Raw genomic sequence first — 17,956 nt, forward strand, 5'->3', positions numbered from 1 at the left:
AAAAATGATTTTTGATTTTTGAGCAATGATTGATAAATCTCAATCTTAATAATTATATATATGTCCATTGATTGAATTTTTTTTTAGATATAGCATTAATATATAATTTTCGAATACTCAAACATGTATAACAAATGTTGACATTAATGACACATATTTTTCGGATCGATCTTCCAGTTGAATTAGTTCTAGGGGTGGGTACCGTACCGAACTACGGTACATTTTCTTATTGTGTAGATTTTATTTATTTTCATGACCTATTTTTATTTTGAAAATTATATATATACATGAAAATTTAAAAAATTTAAGATTGCATTAACCTCTTGCTTGATCTCCCTTTTATCTTGATCCATATGTGTATCAATATTATATCAAATCTTATATATTTATCTTGTATTTTATTCTCAAATTTCGAAATTATATCTCACAATTTTCGAAATATACATGTTTATATCCAATATCCTCTTATTTAAGTTGTTGGATCTTGACCTATTTATTTATCTCAAAACTCGAAATATAGGTTTATCATCAAATTTCAAATTTCATGTATATTTGTACCCCAAAGATTTAATAATCACACACAACTTTACATACTCTGGATAATCTTAAATAAAAGAACATGGATAAACCCATTACAACTTTAAGACAAAAATAAAATCTCAAAATTTAAAAATTTACAAGTCTTACAAAAAGAAAGAGCATACTCAATTTCATAAAAGAAAGAAAGAGCAATTGAGGATATGAGAGCTTCGAGCCTCAAGCCTCAAGCCTCAAGCCAGGAGGTAGATCACTTCAATGCATACTTGGTAACTCCAACAAAATGCGTTTTCAAAAAGTACTCATCCCATTGAACATTCTTTGGATCAAAATTCAACGAGTTCATATTCGTTTGCGAGTTTCTTATCAATTTTCGCAAATTTTTAGTGTTAACGTCATCGAATCTGAAAATAAAACATCATATAATACCCATTATATATACTTGGAAGTATGTATTTATATATATATAATTTTAATATGTTGTCCATCTATGTACTCACCATCTAGGTGTCACTTAACTAGTGGATGTACATTTTTTATATGTTTCATCAAGTCCAATAATGAGTGTCATCTCAGCAGTGAGCACAGAAGTGAGCACGGTTGGTTGACAACATATCTAAATTATATATGTGTGTGTGCACGCACATGTAAAAAGAATAATCAAGGGGTCAAGAAAACCTACATTCCTTGGAAGAATATGTAAGGTTTGTAGAGCTCTGCCAGACGAATAGCATGACTGATTCGTCGTCTGGCACTGGTGTATGCACTTTCAAAGTGGTTGCAACATATCATGTTCACAAATTGCAATCCCTGCAAGATCAAATATATAAATAAATAACATACAAAATAAATTGAATAAATTATAAGCACTCACAGATAAGATCCATTAGTGTATAATGCCATCTAGCTATCATGTGTTGATCAATAATTGCGAAACATAGGAGTGTATATGCTTGTTCATTTCGCATATATAGGTAAACAAGAAAAAAAATCGAAAACAACCGGTAATATTCAAACGACAAAATCAATAAAAATTTTATATCGTGTATGGGTTTTACAGGATTTCAAACTCGAGATCTATCCCAAAAAATTGGGACACGTGATGTCCGAAATCGTGAAATTACCTTGACAAACGGCAAGTAATGAGTTGCAATGTATCTGTGAAAGCTTGCCATGGTATTTAATGTCGTAGGTTGGCCTACTTTTATAGGTTTTCCTCTGCCATCCAACAATGGATTCTCAATCAAAAACCGATGCATTAGCCATTTTATGTCTGCAAATTTTAGAGGATTACAGTTCGAAGAACCAATATGATATATGGATAATCTTGATTCATCACTATTTGGACGTGATGCAGCTGCTACTGCCATTGCTGCAACCATACAATTTACCACCATGTCCCCTGGTATCTGTTCAATTTTCAAAATTTTGCGTGTTTCAGTTACCCATGAAATCGAACTATCAAAATCTTAAATATTCGACAAATATTGTAATATTCTAATAACGCAAAAAAGTTAACATTAGAACTTAATTAATCATAAAATCAGTTAGAAAACTACTCTATTAAACTCGTGTAGTTCTTGTGAACGGATCAATCTGATTCATACTTAATGTCGAACATGGTTGACATGACATAGAAATCGGTAATATGACACCGACCATTGCTGATGTGTTCGATTTCATGTCAGAGCTAAGAGGATAAAAATGCTTTAAAACATAACTCACATGACGATGACCTAATTTTGACCAATTGGAGAATAAATAAATCAATCAATCAATCAAATTAGATGATATTTTGGAAAATTTCCCGTTTATATTTACAATTAATAAATTAGTACTTCGGTTAACAAAAAAAAGTTACTTTCGAATTTTCAAATATAATGTTCAAAATTAGAAAAATAACACGTTAGATATACAGGTAGACCAACGTACCATGTCAAGTGTTGACTTGGGATCACCTGCGAAAAATTTCAGTTTCCCTTTTCCGTAGGCAACAAAGATGCTGTCCAAAGTTCTGTTATCGACCAATTAACAATTTAAAATTTTCGAATTATTTGTAAACTAATCATAAAAATAAAAGCTTAGATTGTGTTTGGACGAATGATTAAGCAATTTCAACGTTCAAATCCATCGATCCGAACGCAACCTCATATACCTTAAACCTTCAATCCAACCAGAGAAAGGCTCTGTAATAGTGCTAGTTATTATAGTGGGACGTAGTATAATAAGATTGGCCTCTCCCTTGAAATTCTCCAAAACCATCTCCCCCATTGCCTTCGTGAACACGTACGTGTTTGGCCAACCATGTAGCATTGCTCTGATTAATTCAACTATCCCAAAGTTTATATTCATCAAAATCTTTATAAATACATATAAGAAATATTGGTTACAACCTTTCAATGCCTAAATCCTTCATAGCCCTTGTGATTTCTTTTTCAGTTGCATTCTGTGCTTGAAGTTCTCTCAACCTTTCCTTCGTGATCTTCGTCTCCGTGTTAATGTCTAAATACGAGATCTTAGCTCCATCAAGGGTATCTCCCTTACGATATGCTCTCTCTGGTATGAGTCCAACACCATTGCCGTGTACATATGCTGTTGATCAAACAAAGGCGAGGTGTTAGTTATTATTTGGTGGAGAATTAAGCACTCGAGAATATGAGAAACTACAAGCCAACTCTTTTTTAAAACAAATTAGCCATTCTTTGAGCATAGGCCTAAGCCTATTCATATGTTTCAAAATTAATTTTCGAATCAATTAAAAGCTTGAATATGGCATTACTAACCCGTGGAAACATGGAGTAGTGTCTCTAATTTTGAACATTTTCTTGCAAAGTTTTCCACATTCGTGGCTCCCAACGCATTAATCCCCAACGCCACATCATATCTGCATACATAATCGAAATGTACGTTGATTCAAGAAATTACAAGTATTCGTCAAGTATTCAACAATTTAATTTAGGACTTGAAGCTAACTAGCTTATAAATTCTATCTACATGGTAATATAGTAATTGCTATGCGAGTCCAAAAAATTAAAAAACCTCACGCGACGTGCGATCGTATAATGATATCTTATAAGAACTATATTGTATTCATCATCGATTTACGAAAATAATCAACTCAAGTAACTATAAGAACCATTGTAACCACTTATAAATCATATTAAACATAAATTTTCAACCTAAGTGAGACAAGAACTTCATATTTTATATTATATGATACATATATAGTATTTCTCCCATTTTACACTCCATAGAGTGAAATGTATACCCGATCCTCCGATCACAAATATATCTTTAGAAGGGCATTTTTTTCCATTAGTTAATTATTTTTTCGCTTCTATTTCCCGCTTATAATGATATTTGAAATACACATATTTCATATGTTAAAAATAAATATTAAAAAATATTATATTTTTCTCATGCAAAATTTAACTATTTTCAGATATTATCTTTGTCTCGAAATTTCTGGTAGGAACAAAAGAATGAAACCCCCCCTTATCATACCTCTCATCAAAATTGGTCGTTGCAGCTGAGTTCACAATAATGTCTATTTCTTGTAACATATTATGTTTCAACCCTGAATCGAGAATTCCCAAGTTGTCATGAGAAATGTCACCCGGAATCGGTATAACTTTTTCCAACAAAGAGCTCAAGTCTTCTCCCATCCCTTCTCGTAGAACACGAAACAAATCGATGCCGAGAATCTACGAAAACAGCAATAAAAGTGAGGTCATCAGGTTTCTAAATATGTTTAATTCAAGTCGTCATCTAGCCACTATATATATTTTTACGTGACAGAACGAATGCGGGACATTTCAAGAAATAGATGCATTATTCTCAACACCTCTTCATGTAGGCGTTGTTCGATAGACCTCTTGGTTGTCGGCCTAATTAGAAGAAATAATTTCTTCACATTTGGCTGCACACGAAGTATTTTTTCCAAGAAAACTGCAGAAAATTAGAAGTATCGAAAAACGGTTAAAAAAAAGGCAAAAGTGTACAATAAATTTCGTGAATATAACATTGATGGCAAAGGAATCTAACTCTTTGCAAGAAAGCCAGTGGCACCAGTGATGAAAATGGTCTTGCCCTCAAAATATTGCACAATTTCAGTATCTTCCATTGCAAAATAATTGCTTGCACAAAATGGAAATTATTATAATTAAGGGAATTGCACAGTTTTCTATCAATTCCGATGCGCACATTTATATACATGTTAGCTGCAAATCATCGACGTTTTGGTTGGCAGCTGGCTAATTCATGTTTTCTAGTTATTATAATGTGTGTGTGTGTGTGTGTATTAATATATCAGTAACATGCATGTTTATTCAAATCTTTGTTTATGTTTTCCTCCAAAATGAAATAAAACAATGTTTTCCCGAATGTTGTTTGGTTAGTATTTGTTCAATTCACACAAATTATTTAATTTTCTTTTTAAGATGAACTTCTGATATTAATATCCAATGTTATGGTTGATTTTATATTCTTTATTCGAGTAGATCTCTTGTTAGACGGTCTCAAAGATCTTTATTCGTGACACAGGTCAATATTGTCTATATTTACATTAAAAAATAATACTTTTGGTATATAAAGTAATATTTTTTCATGAGTGACCTAAATAGAATATTCGTCTCACAAAATTGACTTGTAAGACCGTATCTCGAGAGTTTTTGTGAATTATTATTTCTTTTGTATGTTAGTTTGAGTTTATTGATATTCATACTTCATTATGCGATTGCTGTCTCGCGTGATTATTTGCAAATTAATCGGTTAACTGGGAATAAAGAGGTAATCAATTATTACTTTTTAGAAAATTATATTGTATCAACTTTTAATACGAAGAAGAAAACGAAATTTTTAAAAATAGTGTTTCGTACAAACCTCAAACAATCACGAAGAGTCGACTTAATTATGTCCGCAATCAATTCTTTTATTATGGTTACTTGTAATACCCCTTATCCCAAAATATAATAGGATATGTAGTTGGATAAATATTTAACTAGAAATTATAAAATTTCATACTTATAATTTGTCAAAATTTTGTGCAACAATTAGTCAATGCCCAAAGTACTTTCAAACTTCACACACTATCGCCATTAATTAATTGGCTGAATTAATTGTAAATCAAACTATCTAAAAAAATTCATTGCAAAAATATTCACCTTCAACAAACTCTATCAACTTATATTTTATCTTATAAATTCATGTTAATCTTTTTAATACCGAAAAACCCATAATAGTAACATTTTTACTTTGTTATCTTATAAATGAATGATAAAGCGGGAGTAACTAATTATAATCTCAAGTTTGGAAGTTCGTATTAAAATTTTCAAAATTATTTTGAAATTTGTTTGAAATGAAAATTATATAAATAATTATTTATAAATGATCTTAGATTGTCTATTCAAATAGACTCATCAGGATCTTAACTAATTCATCTCAAACTGAAAGGATGAGAAATAACGCGATGGCACGTACATGCTCTAGAATTTTTTTTTTTTTTTTTTATTTCATCTCATATACCTCTATTTTCGGTGTCGAGTGATTTTCCATGCTGGCTTGACAAACTTGTAACCGAAGACTTTTGATTATTGAATAAAGAATGCAATTTTTCTCGTCAAAAAAATTAAGACGAAAAATTCCACACACAAGAAAAACGTAAATTTGAGACCCTAAATTTAAAATTTTGCTGCCGGGGAAAAAAATATTATCACACTTCAGGCAAAAACTTGTGTGAGACGGTCTCATGGGTCGTATTTTATGAGATGGATCTCTTATTTGGGTTATCAATGAAAAAATATTATTTTTTATGCTAAGATATTATTTTTATTGTGAATATCGGTAGGGATGACCCGTCTCACAGATAAAGATTCGTGAGACCGTCTCACAAGAGACATACTCCACACTTCAAAGTTATAAATTCTAGTAGGATGTAATTCTTTTATCCGATAAATTTCTTATATCTAAACTAAAGCTTCTCATTCTAAATATATTTTATATATAAATTTTTTAAATAATTATTGCAAATAAAATATATTAGAATAATTATCGCCAAAAATTTAATTATTATTATCTTTTATAAAATGGATTAATTTGTAATTTTAAAACACAAAAAATTGTCTGTTTGCTCAGACTTTGGATCGATCCTAGCTAGCATTGGGGTAGCAACTCAGAATCTGATCTAATTTTTGTGACTTTGGGTCTCTTACAATCAAGTGTTTGGTTACTACTTTAAGGATAATGTCAAATAAATAAACTTTTCGGATCAAACTAATTATATATTTAAACTATATATAGCAATATATAGTAGTGTTTGGTTACTATTTAAGCAATATATAATAGTGTTTAGTTACTATATATAGCAATATATAGTTTTGATATGCTGCATAATGTAACCGTGACATTCACCTATTGGATGTTATGAAACATAGAAAAATTGCGTATCCAATAGGTGAGTGTCATGTAATCATCTCATCGATGCTTACATAAGTGTGTACGGTGGGTGTGTAACATATCAAAACTATATATACATAAAAGTTATATCCTTTTTAACTTTCCTCCCTTCCTTTTCGATGAAATGGAATTAGTTGCTTTTGTTTGTAACTTGCAAGAAATCAAGTGTCCTTAATATTTAAAACAACACCAGGCAGTTTTTTGTCAATGGCACATGGGAGAGATTTTGGTGGTATACCCATTTGTCCAATCCCAGATAAAGACGCTAACTCGAAACCATATTATCATTATTAGAAAACAGTTTAAATATGGCAATATTTGTCGAATCTCCCAAATACATGCATGCAAGTCGGTTGATTTTTAATCCAATCTGTGGATAAAGATAAATTGCACACCGAGTCCAATATATAGTGAATATTTTAGAAATAATGGATACGATTAAATATATATAAAATAAAATATAAAAATACTTGGATTAATTGATCATGGTTCAATCATGAATTGCATCACATATCAATAAATAGCAATTAATTAATTCGAAATCACACTAATAACTAATCGATCGATCATTCACTTGAAGACATATTTCACTGCTCCAGGCATGTGAATGTTCATGAAGTATTCATCCCATTTTATTTCTTTTGGATCAAAATAGAACATTTCAGCCTCGACGACCCCACTTTCCTTTGCTTCCCTTCTCAGTTTTTCTGTATTCAAATCATCGAAGCTGCCAAAAAACAAAAGACAATTTCATGCATTTTTAAATTATATTACGTGTGTTTTTGTCTGTCATTCTTTCTATGATTTGGTAAACCGAAACTTTAGCCATGAGATGGTCATAATTACTTACTATCCTTTGAAGAACAAATAAGGTACATAGAGATCCACCAAGCGCATCACATATTTAATCTTTCTGCATAACTCGACGTACATGTTATCGAAGTATCGGCAGCACGCAGTGTTCAATATTTCTAGTCCCTAAAAACATATCAAATCCAAACTCTTTGTTAGCACTTTCATGAAAAAAAAGACTAAAATTGTCATAAAAAAAGAAAGAAAAGAAAACCAATAATCAATTTTGACAATATAGTGGACCAAGATACCATAAACATAGACGACAATACGGTGAAAATAAAATGCGTGGAATATACTAGAGCAAGAATTAATCCGAACCAGACCTTCAAAGGAAGCAAGTAATGAAGAGCCATGTATCTTTGGAAACTATCCATTGTATCGAACATAGTGACTTTGCCCACGATTATGGGCTTTCCATCCTTGTCTATCCATGGGTTCCGAGAGAAGTACAGGTGCCCGTATTCTTGAAACCACTTCAGTTCCAAAGGGTTTGATACGGAGGATCCAACATGATATATGCTTTCATTTGGTTGATTTGCATTGGCTGCCATTGCTACGATCATTGCATTGATCACCATGTCCGCCGGTATCTGCGAAAATTCTTTCGATCACTAAGTTTTGGAAGAATTCAAAAAATTTAGAGGATAGAATACTACTTTGTACGTGTGTTTATAGTTTTCGAAATTAACTCACCACATCAACAATGCTTTTGGGATCACCAGTAAAACATGTTAGTTTTCCTTTACCATATCCAACAGCTAAGCTATCTATTGTTCTGCAATTCATTTCATCAATCAGAAAATGAAAATATAGATTAAATCACAATATTTCAAGAAAAATAAATGGTTTTTTTTTAATGATTAAACTATTTTACCGGACTCCTTCAGCCCAACCAGGAAAGGGTTCTTTGTAAGTACTTGTAATAATCGTGGGACGAATTATTACAAGTGGCACGTTTTCTTTCAATTCTCCCAACATCATTTCTCCCATAACTTTAGTGAACACGTAGGTATTTGGCCATCCGAATTTCCTTGCTCTGGCGAGGACATAGACAATTTATGTCAACTTATTAAATTGCATATCTTCATTTGTCTTGCTATTAAAATGTATATTGTTTTATGTCTTAATCTTAGTGCTGTATGCACCAGATATAATATTTATAAGTTTTTTTTAACATAATAATCATAAGTTATTATTAGAGAAAAGTGTAATTTTGGTCATATTTGTTTTTTTTATTTTGATCATCTTTGTTATCGAATTTCAGCTTTATTCTTGTATTTTTTGATTTTTGGCATTTTAGTTTTTTTAATCGGAAGTGCTGATATGACAATACACATTTTAATTAGTGCCACATCAACATCTCATTGGTGCAATGTCAGCGCCAATTGAGAGAAATAATACAAATTGCCAAAAAAAAAAACAAAGATATAATATATTTGAAATTGAAATTTGACTACATAGACGACCAAAACACCAAAGAAGCGGATTTATAGGACAAAAATTGCAATTTTCAAATAAATATTTCGAACCTTTGGATACCAAAATCTTTCATGGCTGATTTAACATCATCTCGGGAATAGTTTTGAGCCCCTAGCTGTTTGAGCGTGTCCTCCATCAATTTCTTCTCAGAGTAAATGTCCAAACCTGGTGTCCCGTTCAGTGCCTCTCCCATTTTGTAGGGGGTCTCCATTATTAGTCCTCCTTTTTCACCACATACGTAAGCTGAAACAGGATTCCAATCATTCATTTCATTTATTATTATTGGGACAATTTCAAGACTGCACAATAAATTCCTGCAACAACTATTTGGTATATGTGTTCTCGGTTTACTAAAATTGTTAATATAAGTTGTTGTGTATATACAGTAACGGAACCAAAAATATGGTTTTTTTCGGACTAGAATTTTAAACTCTAAAATTTTTTAATATTTTAAATTGATCTACCCGGGCTAATATCATATTATTCCAAAATTTAAATATAAATTTTTTTAAAAAAATTGGACCAGCCCGGGTACACAAGCATGTGTGTGTAATATGTTTGTTTGAATGGGATTATACCAACCTGTTGATACGTGAAGGAGCACCTTTAATTTGGCACATTTCTTGGAGAAATTCAAGACATGCAATGCACCAAGCGTATTTATTTTAAACGAAGCGTCATATCTGCATGCAAATGTTGTATAAATTTATTAACAAAAACAATTAACATTTCTTTTCTTGCAATCAATGTACTAAATTGTTTAATAATAATAATAATAAAAGATATCTCATACCTTTCATCAAAGTTAGTAGTGGCAGCTGAGTTAACAACAATATCAATTTCTTTCCACATCTCCTCAAGTAAATTTGAATCTTTCACACCCAAATTTTCGAAAGTAATATCTCCTGCCACCACTTTAACTTTTTGCGACAAAAAAGAATTGAATTTTTCCCCACAATTTCCTTTCAGAACCCTGAACAAATCCTTCGATATAACCTGCACAAAATTATGAAAATAGTGGTCTAAACCGAAATCAATGACAGGCAGCAGTGGGGAATTTTCCGCAATGGGTGATAGAGCGGTGGAAACGCTACTTTCTTCCATATATTTTTGGACCTCAGTTCTATGGAACAATATGTTACTGCTGAAACACGGAAGAATTGAAAATTGTACGTTATTTCTTGTGTATAAAATGTATCCATTAATTGCGTACCTCATGGTTAAAACGGAGCATGGCAGAGTTTGTATCTTGAGCCCTCAAAAGAACATAAAACTTCTTTACATTTGGCTGAACTCGAAGTATCTTCTCAATGAAAACTTCAAACAAATATATATATGAACCAATTAAACACATTAACCAAATGTGTAATTTTTATGTGTTTTCTTCTTAATTTATTGCTCTAAATTCAAGTGATTAAGTAAATATCCTTAAGTATACGTGAAAATCATGCAAATGTAAGAACAAAATCAAATACAGACATAGGATGACCACAAATTTCTATTAAAATTTCAAATTTTGTCGTATATAATTAATAAAGGGTGATGCGAGAAGATAGTTAAGAAAGTAGTACTCTTAGCAAGAAAGCCAGTGGCACCGGTGACAAGAATACAACTGTTCTCCAAGAACTGAAGAATGCTGCCCAACTCCATCGCACCAATATAATGAAACTTGAACAAGAGTGGGAAAAAATTTGAGAAAGACACTGCTTTTCTAAGGATATTTATAGAGCTCTCATGCGCAAAACACACACACACATATGTTTTTTTTTTCGTTTTTATTATCTCAATTTATGGTCTTTCCACCAACTTGTATTTTTTAATCATTTTCCAGCGGAGTACTGATGTAACATCAAACACGTCAGCAATATCCGTTGCCACGTGATCAATAATTTTCGATGATATGTCATCATTATCCAGTGTCACATTAATATTTAAATGAAAAAAAGGATTAAAAACGAAAAAAATAAAAATTAGTGAACCAGTAGAAGACCAAAAGTTATAAAAGAAACCTACAATTTATGGTGACAAAACATGAAAGTTTCCACCTCCATATATAACCAGTGGAGTAACAAATTGTGATAATTTAAAATAAATGGACAAGGATATACACATTTTTATTTATTAATTATTAATAAAAATCTATTTTGATAAATTTATTACCCAACTATATATAATAACTATATCATATATATTACTTACTTCCGTTAATCCTCAAAATCATTTTAAAATTTATCCATTCATGTATAAACTTTTGGAAAAAAAAATAATAATTAGAAAAATGATATATTTTTATGTCTATATGTCGAATTTCATTTTGATTCCTTTGGGATGTGTGTGGCCCAAATTCAGTGATGAGTGACAACTTGTGATCAATAACTCAGATTCACACGAAAATGGATCATGATGAATTTTGATTACCAAAAAACAATATTGATTGGCCGACGATTTGATGCATACTTTTGTCCCTTGCCATGTGATCCCACAATTTGTCCAACTGGCATTTATTTCATCAGATTAATTTTCATTTTGACAGGATTACTATATTAATAACAGGGATGAACACTTCAGTATTGAATTAAATTAAAGTCAACATCTACAACACGTGTATGCAAATCTATTCTTTTCGTCTAAATTATATATGTTTTTTTTTATAAAAAAATTCGATTCTCTCAAATAAATAGTCTAATATATATACTTATTGTTAGGATCAAACGTTTACTACTGAGTTAAAAATTATAGTTGTTAGTCAAGACGCAACTTTATTTTCTTGTATTTGTGACAACGCATGTATCGTCTACTTGAGTACTAATGGATTGGGCTGTTAGGCACATGAATCCGGAGAAGTGCGTGTCTATTTGCTGGTGCTGTCTCACATTCCTTAGAGATCAGTTTTATCGTTTCTCTATCGTCAGTCTTGTCCTCGACAGGCAAAGTATTATTCGTTAAGATCTGACGTTGCTTTTTTACGGTCCACTTAACTAACCAGATCAAGCTGTCCAATGTTAGCAGCTTGATGCACAAGAACTTCTCAGGAGATCACTCGTTCCAGTACTTATTACTCTTACTCATGTACGTTTAACCCAACATTTCTCCCTCCCAATAAGTATATAAATATGCTTCTTGATATACTTGAACTCATGACATCACTCTCTAACATCAATTATTAAGATCAAAAGCTTACCACTATATTCCTATTAAATAAAGTTAAAATTAACATATATACTTATCATAGTGGTAGTTTTATGTCACATATCATAGACACAAACTAAATTTATTTGTAAGAACAAGGCCCTCCACAATTTAATTCTTTGTGTCACGTCGTGAGCTCGAGCTCATGCATGCGTAACTGCACAATGGACCCCTATAGCAACTACTTCGTATTCGTTCTCGTTTTATGAAAATGATTAACTCAAGTTACTATAGAAGTCCATTGTAGTCACGCAAACGTGGGCTCGGACTTTAGACGTGACAGAATGGTATCAGAGCCATGAAAATAGCTAGCGCATTTGTCAATCTGAATGGCATCACTAAAAATTCGTACTGACCATATCGAGTGTTAAAAACAGTTTTGGGTATATCCTCTTCTCGGATCCACAGCTGGTAGTATCCTTGCCTTAGGTCCAACTTCGAATAAACTTTGGATCCTTGAAGAGCATCGAACAGTTCGTCAATACGCGGTAGTGGATACTTGTTCTTTAGAGTGATATTATTTAGATCTCGATAGTCGATGCATAGTCTTAATGTGCCATCTTTCTTTTTTACGAATAACACAGGGGCTCCCCAAGGTGATGAGCTGGGTTGTATGTATTTTCTATCAATAAGCTCTTGTAATTGGATCTTTAATTCTTTTAATTCTGCTGGTGCCATTTGATATGGGGTCTTGGACTTGGGCATTGCTCCGGGTGATAGCTGGATAGAGAACTCAATCTCTCTTTGTGGAGGCAAGGAATTTATTTCTTCCGAAAAAACCTCGGGCAAGTTTTGAACAACAGAGATTTCAGATACCTTAAGTTGAGTTGCTATAAGGGCCTATTGTGCAGTCACGCAGGCAAGTGCTCGGGCTTGGGGCGTGGCAGAATGGTATCAGAGCCGGTCACGGGCAAGAAACACCGGGAAATAAGTGTTATGCGGGAAAGTGCTACGTGCATGGGAGTTACNACTTAGTCCGTGATTAGTTCTCTACATCCACTGTCTTTTTCCTTTTCTTTTTTTTTAAATCTCATATCAATCAAATTAAATTATTAAATTAGAATTACAGTATTATTCTTTTCTTTGATTTATATTTAATAATTACTAAAATTTTAATATGCATGAATTCTTTTAATCAAGTTATTTTATCATAGCTTTTGTCTTAGTGGTTTTCTTTTAATCGAGTTATTTCTCACAAGACACTCATTGCATGGTGTAATATAATATATATAAATATTATATGTTGTTTTTATATAATATATTTTATTTTTAAAATGATTTGTTTAGTTATGATTTTCGGGGCAAAGTTGAAAAGAAAATTGATATGATATGTCGCTCTCTCCTACTTTATAATAACTAATAATGCGTAAGCATTGCGTGTTTATAAAGTTATTTTTAAAAATTAATTATTGTTGGAGTTCAATTAATATATAGATTATAAATAAGTTTTATTGAAAATATTTATAATTATTTTTGTTCTAGTTTGTAAAATTGTTGTGAACATATTTGTATTTTGTTTGAATTTTTATATAAATAATTTAGCAATTATATTAAATATATACTTGTACGTGTAAATTTTTTTTAGTATTGTCATTTTTAAAATGTACGAACAATAATTTGAAATAGAGAGAATATGTTTGCCCATACGTACACCCACGTACCAATTACCTTTAACTGGCAAGCTTCTGCTTTTTTTCCTTTTCCTAGATTATGTTTTCTTCACAAGCATTAATTCCTAGAGGACATTTTCAAAACCATGCAAGAAAACCTAGCTATACGACATTTTCAAAACCATGCAAGAAAACCTAGCTATTTATTTCATGTCTCGTCTGTCAACAACCTGCAACAAATATAGATGTACTCGTTCGAATTAAACATAAAATTTTTAAACATTTTACATAAATAAAATTTCATAATATTATAAATAAAACTAGTATGTATGTCTCGAGAATTTGGGTACTATTTTTTTTATCGAGTAACATACATATATAAGTTTCAGTTAAATGAGGATCAAAACGTAATTATAAGAAATATTGATGAACTACAATGTGATTTTGATATATGAATTAAAAAAATAAAGAAAAAAAAACCAAGTAAGAATTGAACATGCAACTTGATAATTAAGAAACAAAAACTCTATAAGATGAACTGCATGTGGCTTGCATTAAGGTTTTAACATTTTATTAATACATATAATTATTAAAACAGACCATGACACCAAAAGTTAGTTATTTTAAATGTCTTAAACTTGATAATATAGTGTATATATATATATAAATAAATATATTTTTTTTAAAAAAGGTAAAACCTGCAGATTGTATGTGTATTTATCATGCCAAAAAATCAGCTGCCACGAGGTAGAGAGGTATGTGTATTAATCACAGAAACCTGAATAGAAGTTGAACTGCCTATCCTAATACAGTTTAATGTTGTTTGGTTTTTTAAGTAAAATTTATTGATTAGTCATCGTCAACACATTTGTTGCATTTACTGCTCACTCAGCTTTATCAATAATAAATAATTGAATCTGGTGAGTTGCCTGTGATTTTATTTTATTTTTAAAATGGTAGCTTGGGAAATATTAATGTGGACTTTGGTAGTTTTTTTTAATAGTTTTTTATTTAAAAAAAAAGACAAAATTCTTCTAAATTCCAACTATGGCCCCCTGGCCATGGCCGATTCTTTGTTATTTTGTTTTATATATTTAAAAGGACACCGCCTGTTTTTATCCATGTATCATATATTATATTTATTAATCGTCAACGCGTTGGATGAACATAATATATAATAAAAAATTATCATAAATTTTTATTTATATATAATTAATTTAATTTAAATGAAAAAATAACATAAATTTAGAAATATGTGTAACGATATTAAGTATTAAATGGTTTTTATTATTTCAATAGTTGTTTAAACAATTAGAGAGAAAAATATAATGCAAAGAGAAAATTTCACCAACATAACATTAAGAAGTTTAACTTCAATGTATTAATAATAAATATTAAAAATATGTAGCATGTGCTTCTGAATCGACATGTAAAACTTGTTACATTCATTAATTTGATGTTCCTAGGTACATTGGTATTTAATGTTTGATAGTGGTGTGTTTGTTTCCAATATAGTACTGGACAGGCGACTTGTTTCTAAATCTATATATAAACTTTTCTTCGTTTTAAAGAGTAATTTTAGTCAAAGTAACAACATTGTTTATTAACCCAAAATATACAATCAAAACTTTAATTTTATACAAGTTAAACAAAAAAAGTTGTATCTCATGTCTTTTATAAGAAATTTATTGATGTATGTTGGTCCCACGTGCGGTAATTTGAGATAATAAAATCCGAAAATAAAGAATAAACTGGACACTGAGATTTACGTGGAAAACCCCTAAAAATTATTAGGGTAAAAACCACGGGCAAGATGAAAAGAATTTCCACTATAATATTTTGTGGTGTACAACTCACTCACTGTGTTTCCAAAGAGAACACACTCTCTCTTAATACAGGAGAACAAAGACCTCACAAATATTATAGAACTAATAGGATGAGAGAAAACTCGAAGAAGGGATGATTTCAAAATGAAGGGGGAACTCTATTTATAGAACCTCTTGATCGTGTGAAGACGCGTATAAAACGCGTCTTCTGAAATTTTCACGAAATTTTGTGCAGCCCACGTTTTTCAAATTCTTTAGCCGCTTACAATGAATGCTACCATCATACAGGAAATGCAAGTGTGCATTAAATGCATTTCCTGTACTTGCCGACAATGTAAAACCCACAAATCAAACATCATACGACTAATGAAATATCTATATCTATCAATTTTTCATCACGGACCTTCCTATTTGTTAATTGTCCCACATCGATTAGATAAAATCCCTGAGAATTGCATATATGGACTTGGACAATTCTCCCCTCTTGAACTAGCTTTTGGGGTTGAGTTAGGTCCAAGTCCCAATTTTAACATGGTATCAGAACTCGGGTTCTACCATTATGTGTTGGATTGTCCATAGTTGGGACACTCATTATATCCATAATTGAGTTATTTGTAAATTTCATGCTCCAGATGATCATTCTTGGATGTGGAGGGGTGCGTTAGTTGTCCCACATCGGTAGGATAAAATCCCTGAGAATTGCATATATGGACTTGGACAATCCTCCCCTCTTAAGCTAGCTTTTGGGGTTGAGTTAGTTAAAAGTTTCAATATTAACAATATTTGTTCGATGATCTTATATAACGTATCAAACAGTAGTTTTTTTATTATAATATCACTCATGGTTCATATAACAAGTATAATTTTCGATTTTCAAGCTACGATATCAGAAAACGCACAAGGCCAAAAGCAAGTAGATCGATTCAGTAAAACTATAAATATATATAACGCTCATTTTTTTACAGCTCCCCCAATGTCACATCCTTCGTCACACACCCAAAATCCGATCCAGCTGGGAGACAAACACAATGTTAGCATTTGGTATCAGTAAAATCACCCACCATGGTGCATTTATTAAGATCAAGAATGCTTTTCAGTCACAGTTGGTTGATCCGAGGCAGAATGATCCAGATGTCACGTCCCGAAACTCGGGATTGACACCGGCGCTGTTTAACAATCACACAATCGAAACAACAAGCCTTTGCAGCACAGTGTAAACCGAAACCAGTTTATATATCATAATCTCAAATGAAATAACAATTGTCTTTACAATACCGAAATCTCAAAAACAACAGAGTTTAATGCGGAAACGTAAAACTAAATAGCATAATAACTTTAAACTTAATCTAAATTCTCGAACGTTTACCATCCCCAGAAATGTTCGGACTCTTCCTCCTCTAGTTCTTCTTCGAGCTTATCTGGGAAGGGTTGTAGGGGGGTGAGTATTTGGGAATACTCAGCAAGTGGAGGCGTATCGAGCACAATTAACACAACATGCATAAATTTCGAAATTTAAAACATGAGTTGCATACATACTTCATAACACATGCATAACATTTACCAGTCACTGTGATTTATCTAACTTTCTATGGTTTACTGACGTCAATCCCTAATTTTTACTCCTCTAAGGGGGCGAAGCCGTATAGCAGTTATATCCCCCACCGCGTAAGGGTACGTCATGGTTGGGATTCCCACCCATATACAGTCGACTCCTCACAGTGCTTAAAACAGTATGACAATTCGACACAAGAAAAGGAGTAGAAAAGAACATGTACTCGACCGTATTTTCAAAACACACGAAGAATGCATAATCGAAATTAAATCTTTAAAACAGCCCACTTACAGCGTTTATTGATGCTCAAAACGTAGGTGATTGGCTTCGGGAATTGAGTCGCCTCTCGTTCTTGCTCGGACAGTACGTCGGCTTCGATTACTAGCCTATCTTTGGGACGATTTCTTAGCAGAATTTCGGCTAGGGAATGCTACTGAAATTCTCGAAAATTTCAG

General features: G+C 31.8%; 2 protein-coding genes across 2 annotated transcripts; both read right to left on the reverse strand.

Annotated features, from left to right (window-relative positions):
- Positions 1-627: 627 nt before the first annotated feature.
- Positions 628-4,785, reverse strand: LOC140973165 (fatty acyl-CoA reductase 1-like). The gene is made up of 10 exons (XM_073435765.1): positions 4,582-4,785; positions 4,382-4,485; positions 4,042-4,241; positions 3,321-3,421; positions 2,931-3,129; positions 2,693-2,854; positions 2,470-2,551; positions 1,662-1,946; positions 1,220-1,347; positions 628-941 (listed from the first exon to the last, which is right to left on the reverse strand). Exons 1-10 carry the CDS (start codon positions 4,658-4,660, stop codon positions 788-790), a joined length of 1,494 nt encoding a protein of 497 aa, XP_073291866.1. The 5' UTR covers positions 4,661-4,785; the 3' UTR covers positions 628-787.
- Positions 4,786-7,343: 2,558 nt separating this feature from the next.
- On the reverse strand, positions 7,344-11,052 carry LOC140973166 (fatty acyl-CoA reductase 3-like). The gene is made up of 10 exons (XM_073435766.1): positions 10,896-11,052; positions 10,538-10,641; positions 10,118-10,320; positions 9,907-10,007; positions 9,375-9,567; positions 8,720-8,881; positions 8,539-8,620; positions 8,169-8,435; positions 7,841-7,968; positions 7,344-7,717 (listed from the first exon to the last, which is right to left on the reverse strand). The coding sequence occupies exons 1-10, from the start codon at positions 10,972-10,974 to the stop codon at positions 7,561-7,563; spliced, it is 1,476 nt and encodes a 491-aa protein (XP_073291867.1). The 5' UTR covers positions 10,975-11,052; the 3' UTR covers positions 7,344-7,560.
- Between the last annotated feature and the right edge of the window lie 6,904 nt (positions 11,053-17,956).

Source organism: Primulina huaijiensis, chromosome 3, assembly GCF_012295235.1.
Source record: "Primulina huaijiensis isolate GDHJ02 chromosome 3, ASM1229523v2, whole genome shotgun sequence".
Classification (NCBI taxonomy): domain Eukaryota; kingdom Viridiplantae; phylum Streptophyta; class Magnoliopsida; order Lamiales; family Gesneriaceae; genus Primulina; species Primulina huaijiensis.